Source organism: Brassica napus, chromosome C7, assembly GCF_020379485.1.
Source record: "Brassica napus cultivar Da-Ae chromosome C7, Da-Ae, whole genome shotgun sequence".
Classification (NCBI taxonomy): domain Eukaryota; kingdom Viridiplantae; phylum Streptophyta; class Magnoliopsida; order Brassicales; family Brassicaceae; genus Brassica; species Brassica napus.
Genome location: NC_063450.1, coordinates 4,206,964 through 4,228,839, shown reverse-complemented (window position 1 = coordinate 4,228,839; position 21,876 = coordinate 4,206,964). Strand labels below are relative to the sequence as shown.

General features: G+C 33.1%; 2 protein-coding genes and 1 pseudogene across 2 annotated transcripts; 2 read left to right on the top strand and 1 right to left on the bottom strand.

Moving 5' to 3' along the window:
• Positions 1-2,303: 2,303 nt before the first annotated feature.
• Positions 2,304-8,954, top strand: LOC106395816 (GDSL esterase/lipase At2g19010-like). The gene is made up of 5 exons (XM_013836163.3): positions 2,304-4,562; positions 4,931-5,055; positions 5,346-5,570; positions 5,677-5,923; positions 6,231-8,954. Exons 1-5 carry the CDS (start codon positions 4,319-4,321, stop codon positions 6,437-6,439), a joined length of 1,050 nt encoding a protein of 349 aa, XP_013691617.2. The 5' UTR covers positions 2,304-4,318; the 3' UTR covers positions 6,440-8,954.
• A 1,224-nt stretch (positions 8,955-10,178) lies between these two features.
• On the bottom strand, positions 10,179-11,320 carry LOC125590357. The gene is made up of 2 exons (XM_048763907.1): positions 11,291-11,320; positions 10,179-10,808 (listed from the first exon to the last, which is right to left on the bottom strand). The coding sequence occupies exons 1-2, from the start codon at positions 11,318-11,320 to the stop codon at positions 10,179-10,181; spliced, it is 660 nt and encodes a 219-aa protein (XP_048619864.1).
• A 4,968-nt stretch (positions 11,321-16,288) lies between these two features.
• On the top strand, positions 16,289-17,768 carry LOC106393894 (annotated as a pseudogene).
• Positions 17,769-21,876: the final 4,108 nt, after the last annotated feature.

Genomic DNA, 21,876 nt, shown 5'->3' with positions numbered 1-21,876 from the left:
CTCCATATAGATCTCCTCCTCGAGTTCACCATGTAGAAAGGCCGTCTTGACATCGAGTTGTTCAATCTCCAAGTCTAGAACTGCTGCTAGACCAAGAACCACTCGGATAGAGGACATCTTCACCACTGGAGAGAATATTTCTTCAAAATCTATGCCTTTCTTTTGGTTGAATCCTTTCACAACCAATCGAGCTTTGTATCTTGGATTTGAGCTTCTATCTTCATACTTCAACCTATACACCCACTTGTTCTTCAAGGCTCTCTTTCCTTTTGGTAGCTTCATCAGCTCATAAGTGTGATTATCATGCAAGGATTGCATTTCATCTTGCATAGCTTCAACCCACTTATCTTTATGGGTGTCTCCTATGGCCTCCTCATAGCTTTGAGGCTCCCCCTCATCTGTAAGATTAACGTACTCATCTCGATAATATCTTACAGATGGTCTTGTCTCTCTTCCAGACCTTCTTGGCTCATGTTCTTCCTCTGGCTCCACTTGAACTTCTTCTTCACCTTCATCACCATTCGGATCCATGATTGGATCCCCTTCGCCATCATCTCCAATCACTTGTTCATGATCTTGAGGCTTATGAGAATCTTCATTCCTTACAACCCTTAGCTTTGGTTTCTTTGATTTGTTGATGTCTTCGATTGTTTGATCTTCGAAGAAAACAACATCTCTGCTCCGGATAACTTTTCTGTTAACCGGATCCCAAAGCCGATAGCCGAATTCGTCTTTTGGTGATCCAAGATAAATGCACTCTTTAGTCTTAGAGTCTAGCTTGGCTCGTTCATCCTTAGGTATATGGACAAACGTTCTGCAACCGAACACCTTCAAATGGTTGTAAGAGACCTTCTTACCCGACCAAACTTCCTCCGGGACATCGCCTTCCAAAGGAACTGATGGTGTAAGATTTATGACGTCCACTGCAGTCTTTATGGCTTCTCCCCAAAATGGTTTGGGTAGTTTAGCGTGAGAGAGCATGCACCGAACTCTTTCTGTGATCGTTCGATTCATTCTTTCAGCTAGCCCGTTCAGTTGTGGCGTCTTTGGTGGTGTCTTCTCCATCCTGATTCCATGAGCTTTGCAAAACGCTTCAAAGGGACCTCGGTACTCTCCACCATTGTCAGATCGAACACACTTGAGTTTTTGACCCGTACTTCGCTCTGCTTGGGCTACAAACTCCTTGAAAGCATCAAGAACTTGATCTTTTGACTTCAAAAGGTATACCCATACCTTCCTTGAATGGTCATCAATAAAGGTGACGAAATATGATGCCCCTCCATTGGATTTCTCGGACATGGAGCATACGTCAGTATGCACAAGATCAAGAATATGCTTTCTTCTCATAGGCGTAGATGATCTTCGGAAAGCGACCCTATGTTGTTTTCCGGCTAAGCAATCATGACATGGTGAGAGAGAAATACCTTTCATATCAGGAAGAAGTTTCTTGCTAGAAAGTATACTTAAACCTTTCTCACTCATATGCCCGAGTCTTCGGTGCCATATATCGATGTCATCACTTGCAACGTTTACTTCTTCCTTGCAAAGCTTGGCTTGAGTCACGTATAATGAGCCTTCTTTTCTTCCTCGAGCCATGATCAAACTTCCTTTGGTTAACTTCCATTTGCCACCACCAAAATGACTGTCCAAGCCGACATCATCGAGCTTTCCGGTTGATATGAGATTGAGTCGCATGTCGGGAACATGTCTCACATCCTTGAGAACTATCTTACATCCAGTGTTTGATGTAAGAATAACATCCCCCTTTCCAATGATCTTGCTTCTTCCTTGATTTCCCATTTGAACATTACCAAAGTCACCACTTTGATAGGTTGTGAAGAAGCTTCCATGAGGGGTGACGTGAAAAGAAGCACCAGAATCAACGATCCATGAGCTATCATCAGAGCTAAGATTACATTCTCCAACGAGATATAATTCTTCGCTCTGGTCTTCCACAATGGTGGTAGTCTTTTCTTCATGCTTCTTTGTAGGATTGAACCGGTCTGGTTTGATATTACCGGCTTGTTTGTCTTTCTTGAAAAACCGACATTCCGACTTCATGTGACCCTGTTTGCCACAGTAATAGCAAGTAACTCTCGGACGTGACTTGGATCTTCCTCGAGATTGGTCTCGTCCTCTGCTTCGGTTTTGACCACGAGTCTCTTCTCTACCTCGTCTATCAACAATGTTAGCTTCTGAATATGAACTCGAACCTCGTTCCTTCCTGCGAACTTCTTCGTTTAGAAGGCTATCAGTGACGGTGTCCATGGTAAGCTTTCCCTCCGGTGCTGAATTGCTTAGAGTGACAACTAGTGTGTCCCAACTCTCCGGCAGTGAACTGAGGAGTAAAAGGGCTTGCATTTCGTCTTCAACCTTCATATCAACTTTGTTAAGCTGATTTACAATCCCCTTGAAATTGTTCAAGTGCTCCATCATGCTCTGGCCATCCTTGTACTCCAACTTTACCAACCGTCGAACAAGAAGAGCTTTGTTTCGAGGTGTTTTCTTTTGAATCATGGATTCAAGTTTTGTCCATAATTCAAAAGCATTTGTGTAGGTAGAGACATGTTCAAAAAGAGATCGGTCGACATACTTACGGATTACGGCAACCGCCTTTCTATTAAGAATCTCCCATGCTTTATCATCCTTTCCTTCCGGCTTATCCTTCATGATGATGGGCTCATGCAAATCCTTACAATAAAGGTGATCTTCCATCATCGGTTTCCAATAAGAGAAGTTGTCCGTCGTGAGCTTGAACATGTCACCTTCAAAGGTAACGGTGGCCTCCATCTTGAATCTCACGGGTCTTGATGTTATGTTTGAACCTGGCTCTGATACCAGCTGTTGGGAAAATTACCCAATATCGATGAGATGAAGATGGTATTAGACAACTAGAAAATTTAAGAAGAAGACTCTTAATATTTAGGAAAGGGTTTACTACAAAGATTTTGTTTTTGGAAACTCTCTCTTACAAATATTTTCTCTCTTTGTTTTTCTTGATTCTTGGATGATTACAAATGGTGCTAAGCACCCCTATTTATACAAGTGAAGGAGCACACTCCAACAAGTTCTAGATTTCTCTAAATTATTATTTATTTCAAAATATCTAACTCCATAACTTTCTCTCTTCTTCTACACAATTCTTCTTCTATACTTCTCCACTTTTCTCTAGATGTTTCTTCTTCTTGGACTAAGGCTTGATTATGATTTGATTAGTTTTGGGCTTAAGGAGGGAAATCCAACAAATCTCCCCCTTCCCGATTTAGCCCGAAACAGTCGCCATGCCTGTGCCTTTGCAGCAATCTTCAAACTTCTTGATCGGTAATACTTTGGTCATAAAGTCTGACCAATTTTCGTCGGTGTGTACCTTTGTGAGATGTATGGGCTTCTCTTCCAGAACTTCTCGGATCCAGTGATGTCGGATATCAATGTGCTTTGAGCGAGAGTGAAACGTTGGATTCTTTGCTAAGTGAATAGCACTTTGGTTGTCACATAGCATGTTGTACTTGTCTTGCTTTACTCTCAACTCAAGCAAGAAGTTCTTCATCCATAGCATCTCCTTGCATGCTTCCGTTGCTGCGATGTACTCCGCTTCCGTTGTGGATAAGGCAACACACTTTTGTAATTTCGATTGCCAGGAAACAGCTCCCCCTGCAAAGGTTGTCACAAATCCTGATGTTGATTTCCTTGAATCTTTATCACCAGCCCAATCTGCATCGGTGTAACCGTTCAGCTCAAAAATTATGATTTGTCAGTGTGAACTCTTCCTCATTCACTGCCATTTTTGAATTATTTGGGTTGTTATATTTTTTTTGCTACTAGAATATATCATCTGAATATGAAAACATCCCTTTCTCACCAGCTCTTAAAAAGAATCATCTGAATTAATTATTTAATTTTTATACTGAAAGCTACTGCATTTTTAATTTACCTCATCATCAGTTAGTGATTTATTAAGTATGTACATTATTATACATTTAAAATATTTGATATATGTATTAAATTTTGCGTAACATATATAGGAGTACTATGCTAATGATATGGACAACAATAGTTACAAAAACACATTATTAGTAGCATTAGCATAATCCATTATCAACAATAACCACATTGACTAAATCGAAAGACTCTCCCTAATTTTTGTTGTATTTTTCCCTTGTTTTACTCATTACCTCAATATTGTTCATAGACTCAGTTTCACATGTAAAGTTCAACTTCGGGTTTCACTTATATAAACTATATATAGATAGACTGGTCGTATTTTTCTCTTCAACAAATAATTCTCCTTTTCAGTTCTGTGATTTGATATTTCAAAAATATGGTTGAAGAAGTATTATCTAAGGTATTTTGGGTTGTTGCTGCTACCGTGTTTGCAGCTGCAACGGTGGGTTACACGCAACAAGTGCCATGTTACTTCATCTTTGGAGATTCAGTTTTTGATAGTGGCAACAACAATAACTTGCAAACTAAGGCAAAAGTTAACTTTTTACCTTATGGTATTGACTTTGCCAAAGGCCCGACTGGCCGGTTCACCAATGGCCGCACTATCACAGATTTTATCGGTTAGTCTATATATGATCTTAGATTGCGTAACTCAGCATTTGTATTCTTCAACATATTTTTTGATAGTTTAGAAAAAGAAATCATGAACAAATGAATAAATAACGTTTTTGGTTAGTTAATAATTACTTTTTAAACTAACATTTATTTGGCAAACCATTTACACTAATATCACTAGAAATGGCTTCCTTTTGTCTTTTTGTTGTTGTTGTCGTCATCATCATCTAGTAACTATAATTGTATCCTCTTTTTCTTTATACATGCTTATATCTATGCCTAGTTACCTTCTTTGTGATATATATATATATATATATATATATATACATATTTGTTTGTATATGTAAACATGATCTTCTTTTTTTATTAAAAGGTGAACTCTCGGGTTTCAAGGATTTCATTCCGCCATTCGCCGGAGCATCACTAGAACGAGCTCACATCGGGATGAACTATGCTTCTGGTGCAGGCGGACTCCGTGAAGAAACTAGTGAACATTTGGTACGAAGTAAGAACTTGATAATGATAAATTTATATATAAATGAAAATGACAATCCCATATATAAATGAAAAATAAAAATTATGGTAACCAGATCTCACATTAATATTCATTATTATACTTTTCAATCAAAATTATATGATCTGTTGATACTTTAGTTAATTACTATATGACATCAACAACAATAACAACAACAACAAAAAACAAGAACCCTTTTCTAAATGAAAAACCAGCATAACTTTAAATAAAAATGATGTCATGGATATATAATATTAATCTCTTACGGTGTTAGGGTGGTCGAATAAGTCTAAGAAACCAAATACTAAACCACAAGAAGGTGATAAAGAAAGTGAATGTGCCATTACATAGACTGGAACAATGCCTCTATGCAATCAGCATCGGAAGCAACGATTACGTCAACAACTACTTCATGTCAAAACCATACAACACGAGTCGCCGGTTTAAGCCCAATCAATATGCACATTCTCTCATCTTACTCTATCATACTCATTTGAAGGTGGAGTGGAACACTTTATAAATAAATTTGCATTTATCCTAGCTATATGGTAAGTATCCGTTACATTTCAGCTATGTAAATTTGTGAATATATGTAATTTTTGTAGAGTTTGCACCACTTAGGAGCGCGGAAAGTGGCACTTTTTTCAATCAGTAAGATTGGTTGCACACCAAAGATGATTAGGTCCCATGGTGGCGGAAAAGGTTGTGCGAGAGAGGTGAACACTGCAGTGGCAATCTTCAATAAGAACCTAGAGGACCTTGTAAAAGATTTCAATAAGAACTTCCATGGTGCTAAGTTCACCTATGTTGATATTTTCTCTGGTGGAGATCCCTTAGCTTTCAAAGTTTTAGGTAAACTATATTGAACTCCAGCCTTATTACATTTTCTATCCGATATATATATATATATGAATAACATTGCCTAAGATTTAGAGAATATAGGATTCTTATCAAACTGGAGGTTTTATAAACAATACAAGTGCATTCTTAGTGTCACACGCTGATTAAATCTCTGGTTTAGTTAGTGTTGTGTAAATCATAGCCAAAAAAAAAAGTTTTCAATCATAAAGGAAATTTTTTAGATACCAAAAAAACAACAAATTATTATTTTTTATGTAAAATTAAAAGTTGGATTTACTTTGATCTCGTAATATTGTAGGATTTAGGATTAGACACAAGGCTTGTTGTACATTATCTCTAGGGGAAGAACTTTGCGCACCAAACAAACCAATTTGTGGAAACCGGAGTGAATATGTCTTTTGGGATGATATTCATAGCTCCGAAGCCACTAATATGATGATGGCTAGAAGCTCATTTGATGGACCTCTAGGTAGTCCGTACAGCATTGCCAGCCTTTTGAAGCAATAAGAATCGTAGCACTACTTTTGTAGTTGGCTAAATGATGTGTTACTATATAAATGTAACGAATTTTAGATTATATTGTAATTTTCTCTTTGAAATGGTTTTAACAATTTACAGAAATCTTCAGCATCTGCTGCATTCTTCATCTGAATAACAAAATATAGAATGAAAAAAGAACTCAACAAAACATCTAAGAAAACCCTTTTTAACATCCTTAAATAAGTTCAGACAAGTGGATGTTCTGTCATCTTTGTATATATAGAGTTATACACTTTTCTTAATTTTCACGACAAATAAAAACAAAATGAAGAGATATCAAATATATATATCTGAAAGCGGAGAGATGAAGACCTCGATCGGGGAAATCCCTTGCTATTTTTAAGTTCAAAGTTTGATCAACGGATCAAAGTACGAGCAGACCAAGAAGCAAGAACTTACGAGTTGTTTAGTAATAACCTGAAAGCTCTAAACTGGTCATAATTGCGATGTAGAGTAGAACAACTTCTACCAGAACAATACCAGAGATAGAGGAAATGACATTAATAGTAATTAGTAAGATTGGAAAACCTGTGAAATATAATCTTCTTAACTATTAAAACTGAAGTACATTTTGTACTCAACCATGACTTTTCTTAAATAATTACTTTGCATGCCACTGACTTATGATTTCAGTTTTCCCCATTGACCTACACCTATTTTAATTTACATTGACCTAGACCTATTTTAATTTTTAAATATCTCTCTCCCTTGAGCCGATAACCACATGTTTTTTTTTCAAATTCTCAAAGACTATAAATCCCTAATTCCCCGATTAATTTGTACGACCTGATTTCTTCATCTACTTCAATCTTTCTTTTGATATTTCATCTAGTAAAATTCCGATTCTTCTTTTGCTAATTGTTCATCTGATTCATATCCGTTGATTCGTCTGATTGAATTCAATTCGTTTTCACTTTTCGATTGAGAATCTATGTCTAATTTGGGTTTAGATTACTAGACTATGTAGATCTAGCTTGTTGAGATGAGTTTCCGTCAGATCTTTGATTTGCATATATAAGGCTTGAATTTTATATATTTATATATATATATATATATGTGCCATGAATTTAGTGCTTGATTTGTTAATTTTGATTGTATTTTCCAGATTTAATAGCTGAAGATGGCGGACTCTTTGAATATGTCTCTTGATGATATGGTTAAGAGGAGAAAGGCCGCTAAAAGTCTGGTGGTAAAGGAATTTCCCGCAGTGGAGCAAAAGGTGTAACACTACTAGAAAACACGCTACATTCTGACGGACATTCCGACAGACAATATTTTCGTCGGTTTTCTTTGACGAAATTCCGACGAAACATATAATTTCATGAACGTAAGGTCGTCGGAAATATCCGACAAAATTCCGATAGAATATTATAATTTTGGGGTTTCGATAGGGATTTGAAGTTCGTCGGAATCCCATCGAAATATTCCGACGGAATTCCGACGGGGTTTTGACTTTCGTCGGAATGTCGTCGGAATATCCCAACGGATTTCCGACGAAACAGATTTTAGATTTGCAAAGTTATTATAAATGTATAATTGGATACTTAAAATATCCAAATAACACATATATAAATTTATAATATGAAATTAGTTCACACCGTTAAATTTTTTCATATAAAAAAATTATTTACGTAAACATATCAACGTATTCGTAACATCTTCCAATAACACTTATATACTTATACAAACATATTACAGTAATATGAGACTAGATTTTGATTTTGTATAATATCGAGTGAAACAAGTAATTATTTTAGTTAAACCTCTTATAAATCATTTACATACTATCAAATATTTATATGTGATCATTAGATTGTTGTTTTGAAACCCCAAATTCTTATTTCTCCGAATTCCATCGGAAATCCATCGAAAATTCCGACGAAATTCTGACGGAAAATACCGACGAAATTCCGACGGACTTTAACCCCGGCAAATAAAAAGACATGCAGAAACTCATAGTTTCTCGAGGCTTCCTTTGTCGATATTTTCGAAACATTCTGACGGAATTCCGACGAAATTAATGTGACAGACAGGATTCGTCGGAATTTTTCACTTTACACGGAATTTTTCACTTTACCCGGGAAAAAAATTCGCGAAATTTATTTGGTTAACCGGTTAAAATAGAACCGACTGAATTCCGATGGAAACTGTCTGTCGGTTTATTTTTAATACATAAGCCGACCCTTCTGCTTCTTCCTCATTTTTTTTCTCTTCTTCTCTGCAATCTCCGCCGTCGTACTCCTCTCTCTCTCACAAATCTGCGATTCCGACCCCAAATCCTCCAAATCTCTTCCTCAATCATGTAAGTCATCTAAACCCCTCTTTAGATTACATTTTTTTTAGGTTTCGAATGTTAGATTTGTGGACTTTAGGTTTTGAATCTGAAGATTTAGGATAGAATTGATAGTTTAGGAGTTATATGCTATTAGATTTTGTTTTAGGTTGTTGTTTTGTATGTAGATTGAAACTTTTAGACGTTAGATGTTAGATTTGTAGATTTTAGAAATTATATGTTAAATATTTTTATAAAAACTTTTTGGTGTATTATAATTATTGAAAAGTTTTATTTAAAAAAAAAAATATATATATATATATATAATGTTTTCAAGTTTTTATTATCTTTTATTGTTTCAAAACGTTTTTATAATTTTATATAAAGTTTTAAGCTTATTATAAAACATTTTAAGTTTATATAATTACTTTTTTAAGTTTGTTATAATTTTTAAAACGTTTTCTGGTTTCTAAAATATATTAAAACCTTTTTCACCTTTTTAAAAACCTTTTCAATCTATAAAATGTTTTTGTGTTTTTTTTAGATTTAATTAAAACATTTTTCAGTTATTAGAAAAAGGTTTCAATTACAAAAAGTTTTAAAAAATTTAAAAACGTTTTCTCTTTGTTTTAAAATATTTTCAATTTATAAACCGTTTTATGTTTTTAAAAATTTATAAAAACATTTATTATAAAGGATTTTAAAAACAATTATACTACAAAAACATTTTTGTAATTTTAATTATATATATATAAAGAATTAAAAATATTTATTATAAATGATTTAAAAGAAAAATTATATTACAAAAACGTGTTTCTAATTTTAAAATTTTATATATATTTAATGAATTAAAAATATTTATGATAAAATATTAAAATAAAATCTGTTTTATTTAAAAAAAAAATAGTTTATAAAGTCTGTCGGAATTTCATCGGAAATAAATCCGTCGAAATTTCGTCGGTAATAAATTCTTCGAAATTTTGTCGGAAAACTGTTTGTCGTAATTTCGTCCGAAATCTGTCCGTTGGAATTTTTTGATAGTTTAGAAAAAGAAATCATGAACAAATGAATAATTAACGTTTTTGGTTAGTTAATAATTACTTTTTAAACTAACATTTATTTGGCAAACCATTTACACTAATGTAGAAATGGCTTCCTTTTGTCTTTTTGTTGTTGTTGTTTTTTTATGGAATTTTAAATTTATTGATCATCTTTGGGAAAATTTATATGTACAAAGAATGAGTTCGTATGAATCTACTACTAAGCTTTTTATGGAAAAAGATTAAGAATGAGCCTGAAACCATCTCTTCATTAGTCCATGCAGTCTTGGCTTCAAGTAGTACCTCGTGGAGGAGATTCTGTTCTTCATTGATTTCTTGATAAATCGAGCAAGCTGATCCCCAGACTTCACAGTCCCATTATGTCGTCGATCATTCATTCCCTCCATATGAAGTAGATCGTGGTCTGCCACACCAGCCTCAAAAGTATGTAGGTAAGGTGCTCATAAGTGCCCCCAAGCATTCTCTGTAACGTGATTTCCCAGTCAGGATCCCGGTCTGGACCAAACAGATTGCCAACTACATTTAACCACAGTGTGAAAGTGTATGGGCAAGCAAAGAACAGGTGGTCCCTTGTCTCATCTGGCTCCCCACAATAGACACAACACTGCATCTGGCCCCACTGTCGAGTGCGGTGGCCTGTCGCGAGCCTACCCCTTATGGCCAACCAAGGAATGAAGCCATACCGAGGCACGCCTTGTGGAAACCAAACAAGCTTGCTCCATCGGACCTCTTCCTTACGCCCACGGAGTAGATGCCAAGTATCAGATGAGATAAACTTTTCCTTATACTCATCTTCCCCACACTTCCAAAGCACGCCATCAGGCTCCAATACAGTTAATGTTAAAGGGAAAGAGGACACGACCTGGATCACTTCTCTGATACGCTGATCTCTGCAGTTTCGGAATCTCCACACACCATCACGCAGAACTTCACTGATCTTTGCCTCTCTTGCGATTCCAAGCTTCTGCGTACCAATCTCTCCAGTGAGCTCAATGATACGACCCTGCGGATGCCACACATCTGTCCAGAACTATAATTGTTGTTGTTGTTGTTGTTGTTGTCATCATATAGTAACTATAATTGTATCCTCTTTTTCTTTATACATGCTTATACCTATGCCTAGTTACCTTCTTTGTGATACATTTATATATACATATATACATATTTGTTTGTATATGTAAACATGATCTTCTTTTTTTATTAAAAGGTGAACTCTCAGGTTTTAAGGTAGAGTGGAACACTTTATACATAAATTTGCATTTATCCTAGCTATATGGTAAGTATCCGTTACATTTCACCTATGTAAATTTTTGAATATATATAATTTTTGTAGAGTTTGCACCGCTTAGGAGCGCGGAAAGTGGCACATTTTTCAATCAGTATGATTGGTTACACACCAAAGATGATTAGGTCCCATGGTGGCGGAAAAGTTTGTGCGAAAGAGGTGAACACTGCAGGGCAATCTTCAATAAGAACCTAGAGGACCTTGTAAAAGATTTCAATAAGAACGTCCATGGTGCTAAGTTCACCTATGTTGATATTTTCTCTGGTGGAGATCCCTTAGCTTTCAAAGTTTTAGGTAAACTATATTGAACTCCAGCCTTATTACATTTTCTATCCGATATATATATATATGAATAACATTGCCTAAGATTTAGAGAATATAGGATTCTTATCAAACTGGAGGTTTTATAAACAATACAAGTGCATTCTTAGTGTCACACGCTGATTAAATCTCCGGTTTAGTTAGTGTTGTGTAAATCATAGCCAAAAAAAAAAGTTTTCAATCATAAAGGAAATTTTTTAGATACCAAAAAAACAACAAATTATTATTTTTTATGTAAAATTAAAAGTTGGATTTACTTTGATCTCGTAATATTGTAGGATTTAGGATTAGACACAAGGCTTGTTGTACATTATCTTTAGGGGAAGAACTTTGCGCACCAAACAAACCAATTTGTGGAAACCGGAGTGAATATGTCTTTTGGGATGATATTCATAGCTCCGAAGCCACTAATATGATGATGGCTAGAAGCTCATTTGATGGACCTCTAGGTAGTCCGTACATCATTGCCAGCCTTTTGAAGCAATAAGAATCGTAGCACTACTTTTGTAGTTGGCTAAATGATGTGTTACTATATAATTGTAACGAATTTTAGATTATATTGTAATTTTCACTTTGAAATGGTTGTAACAATTTACAGAAATCTTCAGCATCTGCTGCATTCTTCATCTGCTGCATTCTTCATCTGAATATCAAAATATAGAATGAAAAAAGAACTCAACAAAACATCTAAGAAAACCCTTTTTAACATCCTTAAATAACTTCAGACAAGTGGATGTTCTGACATCTTTGTATATATAGAGTTATACACTTTTCTTTATTTTCACGACAAATAAAAACGAAATAAAGAGATATCGAATATATATATCTGAAAGCGGAGAGATGAAGATCTCGATCGGGGAAAGCCCTTGCTATTTTTATGTTCAAAGTTTGATCAAAGGATCAAAGTACGAGCAGACCAAGAAGCAAGAACTTACGAGTTGTTTAGTAATAACCTGAAAGTGCTAAACTGGTCATATTGCGATGTAGAGTAGAACTAGGGGTGTTCAATCCAGATATTGGTTCGGTTTAGGTTTGGTTTTTTCGGTATTTCGGTTAGTAAAATATAACTACCATTCTAAATCCATATTTACTTCGGTTCGGTTCGGTTTATATACCGTCGGTTTTCGGTTTATTCTGTTTTATACCAAAAAAAAATATTTAGTTTGAGATCATATAAAATGAATTTTAGAGTCATATTGTCAACACAGACATTTATTAAAAATATATTACATGTTCAAATAAATGAACAAAAACGTAAAAATGCTTCTACCATCAAATAAAATCATCAAATCTATAATTAAAATCAGAGCCTGAAATTTTGAAAATAAAAATATGAAACAAAACAGAAAGATGAAAGAAAAGTTTTTCCACTCTTCCATATTTAGTGTTCATTAAAGTCATGCTTTTTCGATTAAACACGAAACTCTGTTTGTTTATAGATAAGAAAAAAGTTGTGAAAATTTTCCATTAATTATTTTCCATCAAATTTATCATCTTCATATTAATTTAGTGAATACTAAAATAAAGCAAAAAGATAAAAAAAAAGACTTAGAAAATAAGATGTCTGAATTGCGATGTATTCAAGTGTTTTACAAATTATATAAGGTTCTTTATTACTATAACATTATGGTAATAGTTATTAACACAAATTTAACTTATATAACAAATAGATTTTCATGTATTGTTATAAAATAGATACATATTTACATGTTTCTACTTTTAATCGGTTTTGTTCGGTTTATTCGGTTTAATCGGTTATATACCAAACCATATCCAAATTCTACGGTTTTTATAAAATTATATCCATTCGGTTTATATGGTATATACCAAAACCAAACCATATTGTCTATTTCGGTTCGGTTCGGTACGGTTCGGTTTTACCATATTGAACAGCCCTAAGTAGAACAACTTCTACCAGAACAATACCAGAGATAGAGGAACATTTATAGTAATTAGTAAGATTGGAAAACATGTAAAATATAATCTTCTAAACTATTAAAACTGAAGTACATTTTGTACTCAACCCTGACTTTTCTTAAATAATTATTTTGCATGCCACTGACTTATGATTTCAGTTTTCCCCATTGACCTACACCTATTTTAATTTCCATTGACCTATACCTATTTTAATTTTTAAATACCTCTCTCCCTTGAGACGACAACCACATGTTTTTTCCTAAATTCTCAAAGACTATAAATCCCTAATTCCCAGATTGATTTGTACGAGCTGATTTATTCATCTACTTCGATCTGTCTTTTGATATTTCATCTGGTAAAATTCCGATTCTTCTTTTGCTGATTTTTCATCTGGTTCATATCCGTTGATTCGTCTGATTGAATTCAATTCTTTTTCAATTTTCGATTGAGAATCTATGTCTGTTTTGGGTTTAGATTACTAGACTATGTAGATCTAGCTCGTTGAGATGAGTTTCCGTCAATTTCCGTCAGATCTTTGATTTGTATATATGAGGCTTGAATTACATATATATATATATATATATATATATGTGTGTGTGTGCGCCATGAATTTAGTGCTTGATTTGTTAATTTTGATTGTATTTTCCAGATTTAATAGCTGAAGATGGCGGACTCTTTGAATATGTCTCTTGATGATATGGTTAAGAGGAGAAAGGCCGCTAATAGTCTGGTGGTAAAGGAATTTCCCGCGGTGGAACAAAAGTTGTAACACTACAAGAAAACACGCTACATTCTGACGGACATTTCGACAGACAATATTTTCGTCGGTTTTCTTTGACGAAATTCCGACGAAACATATAATTTCATGAAGATAAGGTCGTCGGAAATATCAGACAAAATTTCGACAGAATATTATAATTTTGGGGTTTCGATAGGGATTTGAAGTTCGTCGGAAACCCATCGAAATATTCCGACGGAATTCCGACGGGGTTTTGACTTTCGTCGGAATGTCGTCGGAATATTCCAACGGATTTCCGACGAAACAGATTTTAGATTTGCAAAGTTATTATAAATGTATAATTGGATACTTAAAATATCCAAATAACACATATATAAATTTATAATATGAAATTAGTTCACACGGTTAATCATTTACATGCTATCAAAGATTTGCATGTGATCATTAGATTGTTTTTTTGAAACCTCAAATTCTTATTTCTCTGAATTCCGTCGGAAATCCGTCGAAAATTCCGACGAAATTCCGACGGAAAATACCGACGAAATTCCGACGGAAAATATCGACGAAATTCCGACGGACTCTAACCCCGACCAATCAAAAGACTTGCAGAAACTCATAGTTTCTCGAGGCTTCGTTTGTCGATATTCTTGAAACATTCTGACGGAATTCAGACGAGATTAATGTGACGGACAAGTTTCGTCGGAATTACGTCGGAATTTTTCACTTTACCCAGGAAGAAAATTTGCGAAATTTATTTGGTTAACCGCTTATAATAGAACCGACCGAATTCCAATGGAAACTGTCCGCCGGTTTATTTTTAATACATAAGGAGACCCTTCTTCTTCTTCCACATTTTTTTTCTCTTCTTCTCTGCAATCTCCGCGGTGTTACTCCTCTCTCTCTCACAAATCTGCGATTCCGACCCCAAATCCTCCAAATCTCTTCTCCAATCATGTAAGTCATCTAAACCCCTCTTTAGATTACATTTTTTTAGGTTTCGAATGTTAGATTTGTGGACTTTAGGTTTTGAATCTGAAGATTTAGGATAGAACTGATAGTTTTAGGAGTTATATGTTGTTTGATTTTGTTTTAGGTTGTTGTTTTGTATGTAGATTGAAACTTTTAGATGTTAGATGTTTGATTTGTAGATTTTAGAAATTATATGTTAAATATTTTTATAAAACCTTTTCGGTGTATTTATAATTATTGAAAAGTTTTATTTAAAAAAATTATATATATATAATGTTTTCCAGTTTTTATTATCTTTTATTGTTTCAAAACGTTTTAATAATTTTATAGAACGTTTAAAGCTTTTTATAAAACATTTTAAGTTTATATAATTATTTTTTTAAGTTTGTTATAATTTTTAAGATGTTTTCTAGTTTCTAAAACTTATTAAAACCTTTTTCACCTTTTGAAAAACCTTTTCAATCTACAAAAGGGTTTTCGTGTTTTTTTAGATTTAATTAAAACGTTTTTCAGTTATTAGAAAAAGGTTTCAATTACAAAAAGTTTTATAAAATTTAAAAAAATCTCTTTGTTTTAAAATATTTTCAATTTATAAACCGTTTTATGTTTTTAAAAATTTATTAAAACATTTATTATAAAGGATTTTAAAAACAATTTTACTACAAAAACATTTTTGTTATTTTAAAAGATTTAAAAGAATAATTATATTACAAAATCGTGTTTCTAATTTTAAAATTTTATATATATTTAATGAATTAAAAATATTTATCATAAAATATTTAAATGAATATCTGTTTTATTTTTGTTTTTTTTTAAATTATAAAGTCCGTCGGAATTTCGTCGGAAATAAATCCGTCGAAATTTCTTCGGTAATAAATTCATCGGAATTTCGTCGCAAAACTGTTTGTCGTAATTTCGTCTGAAATCTGTCCGTCGGATTTTTTTTATAGTTTAGTAGAAGAAATCATGAACAAATGAATAAATAACGTTTTTGGTTAGTTAATAATTAGTTTTTAAACTAACATTTATTTGGCAAACCATTTACACTAATATCACTAGAAATGACTTCCTTTTGTCTTTTTGTTGTTGTTGTTGTCGTCATCATCTAGTAACTATAATTGTATCCACTTTTTCTTTATACATGCTTATACCTATGCCTAGTTCCCTTCTTTGTGATATATATATGTATATATATATAGATATATACATATTTGTTTATATATGTAAACATGATTTTCTTTTTTTATTAAAATGTGAACTCTCAGGTTTTAAGGATTTCATTCCGCCGTTCACCGGAGCATCACTAGAACGGCTCACATCGGGATGAACTATGCTTCTCGTGCAGGCAGACTCCGTGAAGAAACTAGTGAACATTTGGTACGAAGTAAGAACTTGATAATGATAAATTTATATATAAATGAAAATGACAATCCCATATATAAATGAAAACTAAAAATTATGGTAACCAGATCTCACATTAATATTCATTATTATACTTTTCAATCAAAATTATATGATCTGTTGATACTTTAGTTAATTACTATATGACATCAACAACAATAACAACAACAACAAAAAACAAGAACCCTATTCTAAATGAAAAACCAGCATAACTTTGAATAAAAATGATGTCATGGATATATAATATTAATCTCTCACGGTGTTAGGGTGGTCGAATAAGTCTAAGAAACCAAATACTAAACCACAAGAAGGTGATAAAGAAAGTGAATGTGCCATTACATAGACTGGAACAATGCCTCTATGCAATCAGCATCGGAAGCAACGATTACGTCAACAACTACTTCATGTCAAAACCATACAACACGAGTCGCCGTTTTAAGCCTAATCAATATGCACATTCTCTCATCTTACTCTATCATACTCATTTGAAGGTATAGTGGAACACTATAAATAAATTTGCATTTATCCTAGCTATATGGTAAGTATCCGTTACATTTCAGCTATGTAAATTTGTGAATATATATAATTTTTGTAGAGTTTGCACCACTTAGGAGCGCGGAAAGTGGCACTTTTTTCAATCAGTAAGATTGGTTGCACACCAAAGATGATTTGGTCCCATGGTGGCGGAAAAGGTTGTGCGAGAGAGGTGAACACTGCAGTGGCAATCTTCAACAAGAACCTAGAGGACCTTGTCAAAGATTTCAATAAGAACGTCCATGGTGCTAAGTTCACCTATGGTGATATTTTCTCTGGTGGAGATCCCTTAGCTTTCAAAGTTTTAGGTAAACTATATTGAACTCCAGCCTTATTACATTTTCTATCCGGTATATATATATATGAATAACATTGCCTAAGATTTAGAGAATATAGGATTCTTATCAAACTGGAGGTTTTATAAACAATACAAGTGCATTCTTAGTGTCACACGCTGATTAAATCTCCGGTTTAGTTAGTGTTGTGTAAATCATAGCCAAAAAAAAAAGTTTTCAATCATAAAGGAAATTTTTTAGATACCAAAAAACAACAAATTATTATTTTTTATGTAAAATTAAAAGTTGGATTTACTTTGATCTCGTAATGTTGTAGGATTTAAGATTAGACACAAGACTTGTTGTACATTATCTCCAGGGGAAGAACTTTGCGCACCAAACAAACCAGTTTGTGGAAACCTGAGTGAATATGTCTTTTGGGATGATATTCATAGCTCCGAAGCCACTAATATGATGATGGCTAGAAGCTCGTTTGATGGACCTCTAGGTAGTCCCTACAGCATTGCCAGCCTTTTGAAGCAATAAGAATCGTAGCACTACTTTTGTAGTTGGCTAAATGATGTGTTACTATAAAAATGTAACGAATTTTAGATTATATTGTAATTTTCACTTTGAAATGGTTGTAACAATTTACAGAAATCTTCAGCATCTGCTGCATTCTTCATCTGAATATCAAAATATAGAATGAAAAAAGAACTCAACAAAACATCTAAGAAAACCCTTTTTAACATCCTTAAATAACTTCAGACAAGTGGATGTTCTGACATCTTTGTATATATAGAGTTATACACTTTTCTTAATTTTCACGACAAATAAAAACGAAATGAAGAGATATCGAATATATATATCTGAAAGCGGAGAGATGAAGACTTCGATCGGGGAAAGCCCTTGCCATTTTTAAGTTCAAAGTTTGATCAAAGGATCAAAGTATGAGCAGACCAAGAAGCAAGAACTTACGAGTTGTTTAGTAATAACCTGAAAAGTTACAAAAAAAAAAAAAAAAAAAAAAAAAAAAAAAAAAAACCTGAAAGCGCTAAACTGGTCATATTGCGATGTAGAGTAGAACAACTTCTACCAGAACAATACCAGAGATAGAGGAAATGACATTAATAGTAATTAGTAAGATTGGAAAACCTGTGAAATATAATCTTCTAAACTATTAAAACTAAAGTACATTTTGTACTCAACCCTAACTTATTTTAAATAATTACTTTGCATGCCACTGACTTATGATTTCAGTTTTCCTCATTGACCTACACCTATTTTAATTTCCATTGACCCTGACCTATTTTAATTTTTAAATACCTCTCTCCCTTGAGACGATAACCACATGGTTTTTCCCAAATTCTCAAAGACTATAAATCCCTAATTCCCCGATAGATTTGTACGAGCTGATTTCTTCATCTACTTCGATCTGTCTTTTGATATTTCATCTGGTAAAATTCCGATTCTTCTTTTGCTAATTGTTCATCTGGTTCATATCCGTTGATTCGTCTGATTGAATTCAATTCGTTTTCAATTTTCGATTGAGAATCTATGTCTGTTTTGGGTTTAGATTTTGACGGATTATATATATATATATATATATATATATATATATATATATGTGTGCCATGAATTTAGTGCTTGATTTGTTAATTTGATTGTATTTTCCAGATTTAATAGCTGAAGATGGTGGACTCTTTGAATATGTCTCTTGATGATAAGGTTAAGAGGAGAAAGGCCGCTAAAAGTCTGGTGGTAAAGGAATTTCCCGCGGTGGAGCAAAAGGTGTAACACTACAAGAAAACACGCTACATTCTGATGGACATGATTTCGACAGACAATATTTTCGTCGGTTTTCTTTGACAAAATTCCGACGAAACATATAATTTCATGAAGATAAGGTCGTCGGAAACATCCGACAAAATTTCGACAGAATATTATAATTTTGGGGTTTCGATAGGGATTTGAAGTTCGTCGGAAACCCATCGAAATATTCCGACGGAATTCCGACGGGGTTTTGACTTTCGTCGGAATGTCGTCGGAATATTCCAACGGATTTCCGACGAAACAGATTTTAGATTTGCAAAGCTATTATAAATGTATATTTGGATACTTAAAATATCCAAATAACACATATATAAATTTATAATATGAAATTAGTTCACACTGTTAAAGTTTTTCATATAAAAAAATTATTTACGTATACATATCAACGTATTCGTAACATCCTCCAATAACACTTATATACTTATACAAACATATTACGGTAATATGAGACTAGATTTTGATTTTGTATAATATCGAGTGAAACAAGTAATTATTTTAGTTAAACCTCTTATAAACCATTTACATATTATCAAAGATTTGTAAGTGATCATTAGATTGTTGTTTTGAAACCCCAAATTCTTATTTCTCCAAATTCCGTCGGAAATCCGTCGATCAAAAGACATGCAGAAACTCATAGTTTCTCGAGGCTTCCTTTGTTGATATTCTCGAAACATTCTGACGGAATTCCGACGTAATTAATGTGACGGACAGGTTTCGTCGGAATTTTTCACTTTACCCGGGAAGAAAATTCGTGAAATTTATTTGGTTAACCGCTTAAAATAGAACCGACCGAATTCCAATGGAAACTGTCTGTCGGTTTATTTTTAATACATAAGCCGACCCTTCTTCTTCCTCATTTTTTTTCTCTTCTTCTCTGCAATCTCCGCGGTCTTACTCCTCTCTCTCTCTCTCTCTCAAAAATCTGCGATTCCGACCTCAAATCCTCCAAATCTCTTCCCCAATCATGTAAGTCATCTAAACCCCTCTTTAGATTACTTTTTTTTAGGTTGGAATGTTAGATTTGTGGACTTTAGGTTTTGAATCTGAAGATTTAGGATAGAATTGATAGTTTTAGGAGTTATATGTTGTTAGATTGTGTTTTAGGTTGTTGTTTTGTATGTAGATTGAAACTTTTAGATGTTAGATGTTAGATTTGCAGATTTTAGAAATTATATGTTAAATATTTTTATAAAAACTTTTTGGTGTATTTATAATTATTGAAAATTTTTATTTACGAAAAAAATATATATATATATATATATATAATGTTTTCAATTTTTTATTATCTTTTATTGTTTCAAAACGTTTTCATAATTTTATATAGCATTTTAATCTTTTTATAAATCATTTTAAGTTTATATAATTATTTTTTAAGTTTGTTATAATTTTTAAAACGTTTTCTGGTTTCTAAAATTTATTAAAACATTTTTCACCTTTTTAAAAACCTTTTCAATCTATAAAATGTTTTTTTTTTGTTTTTTTTAGATTTAATTAAAACGTTTTTCAGTTATTAGAAAAAGGTTTCAATTACAAAAAGTTTTAAAAATTTAAAAAAAAACATTTTCTCTTTGTTTTAAAATATTTTCAATTTATAAACCGTTTTATGTTTTTAAAAATTTATAAAAAACATTTATTATAAAGGATTTTAAAAAAAATTATACTACAAAAACATTTTCTAATTTTAATTATATATATCTATAAAGAATTAAAAATATTTATTATAAATGATTTAAAAGAATAATTATATTACAAAAACGTGTTTCTAATTTTAAAATTTTATATATATTTAATGAATTAAAAATATTTATTATAAAATATTTAAATAAAATATGTATTATTTAAAAATAATAATAATTTATAAAGTCGTTGGAATTTCGTCGGATATAAATCCGTCGAAATTTCGTCGGTAATAAATTCGTCGGAAAACTGTTTGTCGTAATTTCGTCGGAAATCTGTCTGTCGGAATTTCGTCGAAATTCTGTCCGTCGGAATTTCGTCAGAATTATGTCCGTCGGAATTTTGTCAGAAATATGTTCGTCGGATTTCGTCGGAAATTCGTCAGATATTTCGACGAAATTCCGACGAAATTTTTATTTCCGACGAAATAAAACCGACGACTGTTTTCGTCGGAACTTTGTCGGAAATAGCTTATGCCGACGGATTTCCGACGAAATCGTCCGTAGCTGGAAGAGGAGCTGCGATGGCGATGGAAACGGCTCCGAATCCATCTCAGTGACTGTGAGTAACTACTGCTTCCACCTGATATAGGATGTAGTCTGCTTGTGGTAATGACTTCTGCAATTGCTCTTAACCGCATTATTTGGTCTTATGCGCCTTTAACTTGTGTGCTAACCATTTAAGATCGTAGTAAAAGCTTTATTGTAGGAAGATTAGCCTTGCTGATACCAATATACAACCCATGAACCACTTGAATAGACAGACACCTTACTAATAATCACTTTTTTGCTGATTAATGTGGCTTCAAGATTCTATACACCCTTTTGGCTGACTTTATCTCTTCCACTTAACAGCTTAACCGCATGAAGAAGAACTTGCCATGGCAGAATGGTTTGTTTGAAGAGAGCGACAGAGTAACTGGGATAGATTTCTTGATTGATCTTGGGAAATCACTATAAGAAATTATATTTTGTTAAGAAAAGAGGCATTAATACATCATGTTGCCAGACAATGTAACAATAAACACAGCTCACTGTAGAAAGTTATCACAAGTAATCAACTAACATAGCCAAATGGCCAATGCATCCACTTTGCAATCTAATCTTTTTAATTCTGCTAA

Bases quoted from the DNA above. Each gene is read 5' to 3' on its own strand.
- LOC106395816 (XM_013836163.3), top strand. From the start codon at position 4,319: ATGGTTGAAGAAGTATTATCTAAGGTATTTTGGGTTGTTGCTGCTACC. The intron at 4,563-4,930 runs GTTAGTCTATAT...TTTTATTAAAAG, and splicing joins CACTATCACAGATTTTATCG to GTGAACTCTCGGGTTTCAAG. The intron at 5,924-6,230 runs GTAAACTATATT...GTAATATTGTAG, and splicing joins CTTAGCTTTCAAAGTTTTAG to GATTTAGGATTAGACACAAG.
- LOC125590357 (XM_048763907.1), bottom strand. From the start codon at position 11,320: ATGGACGTTCTTATTGAAATCTTTTACAAG. The intron at 10,809-11,290 runs GTCCTCTAGGTT...TGGCATCCGCAG, and splicing joins TTATTGAAATCTTTTACAAG to GGTCGTATCATTGAGCTCAC.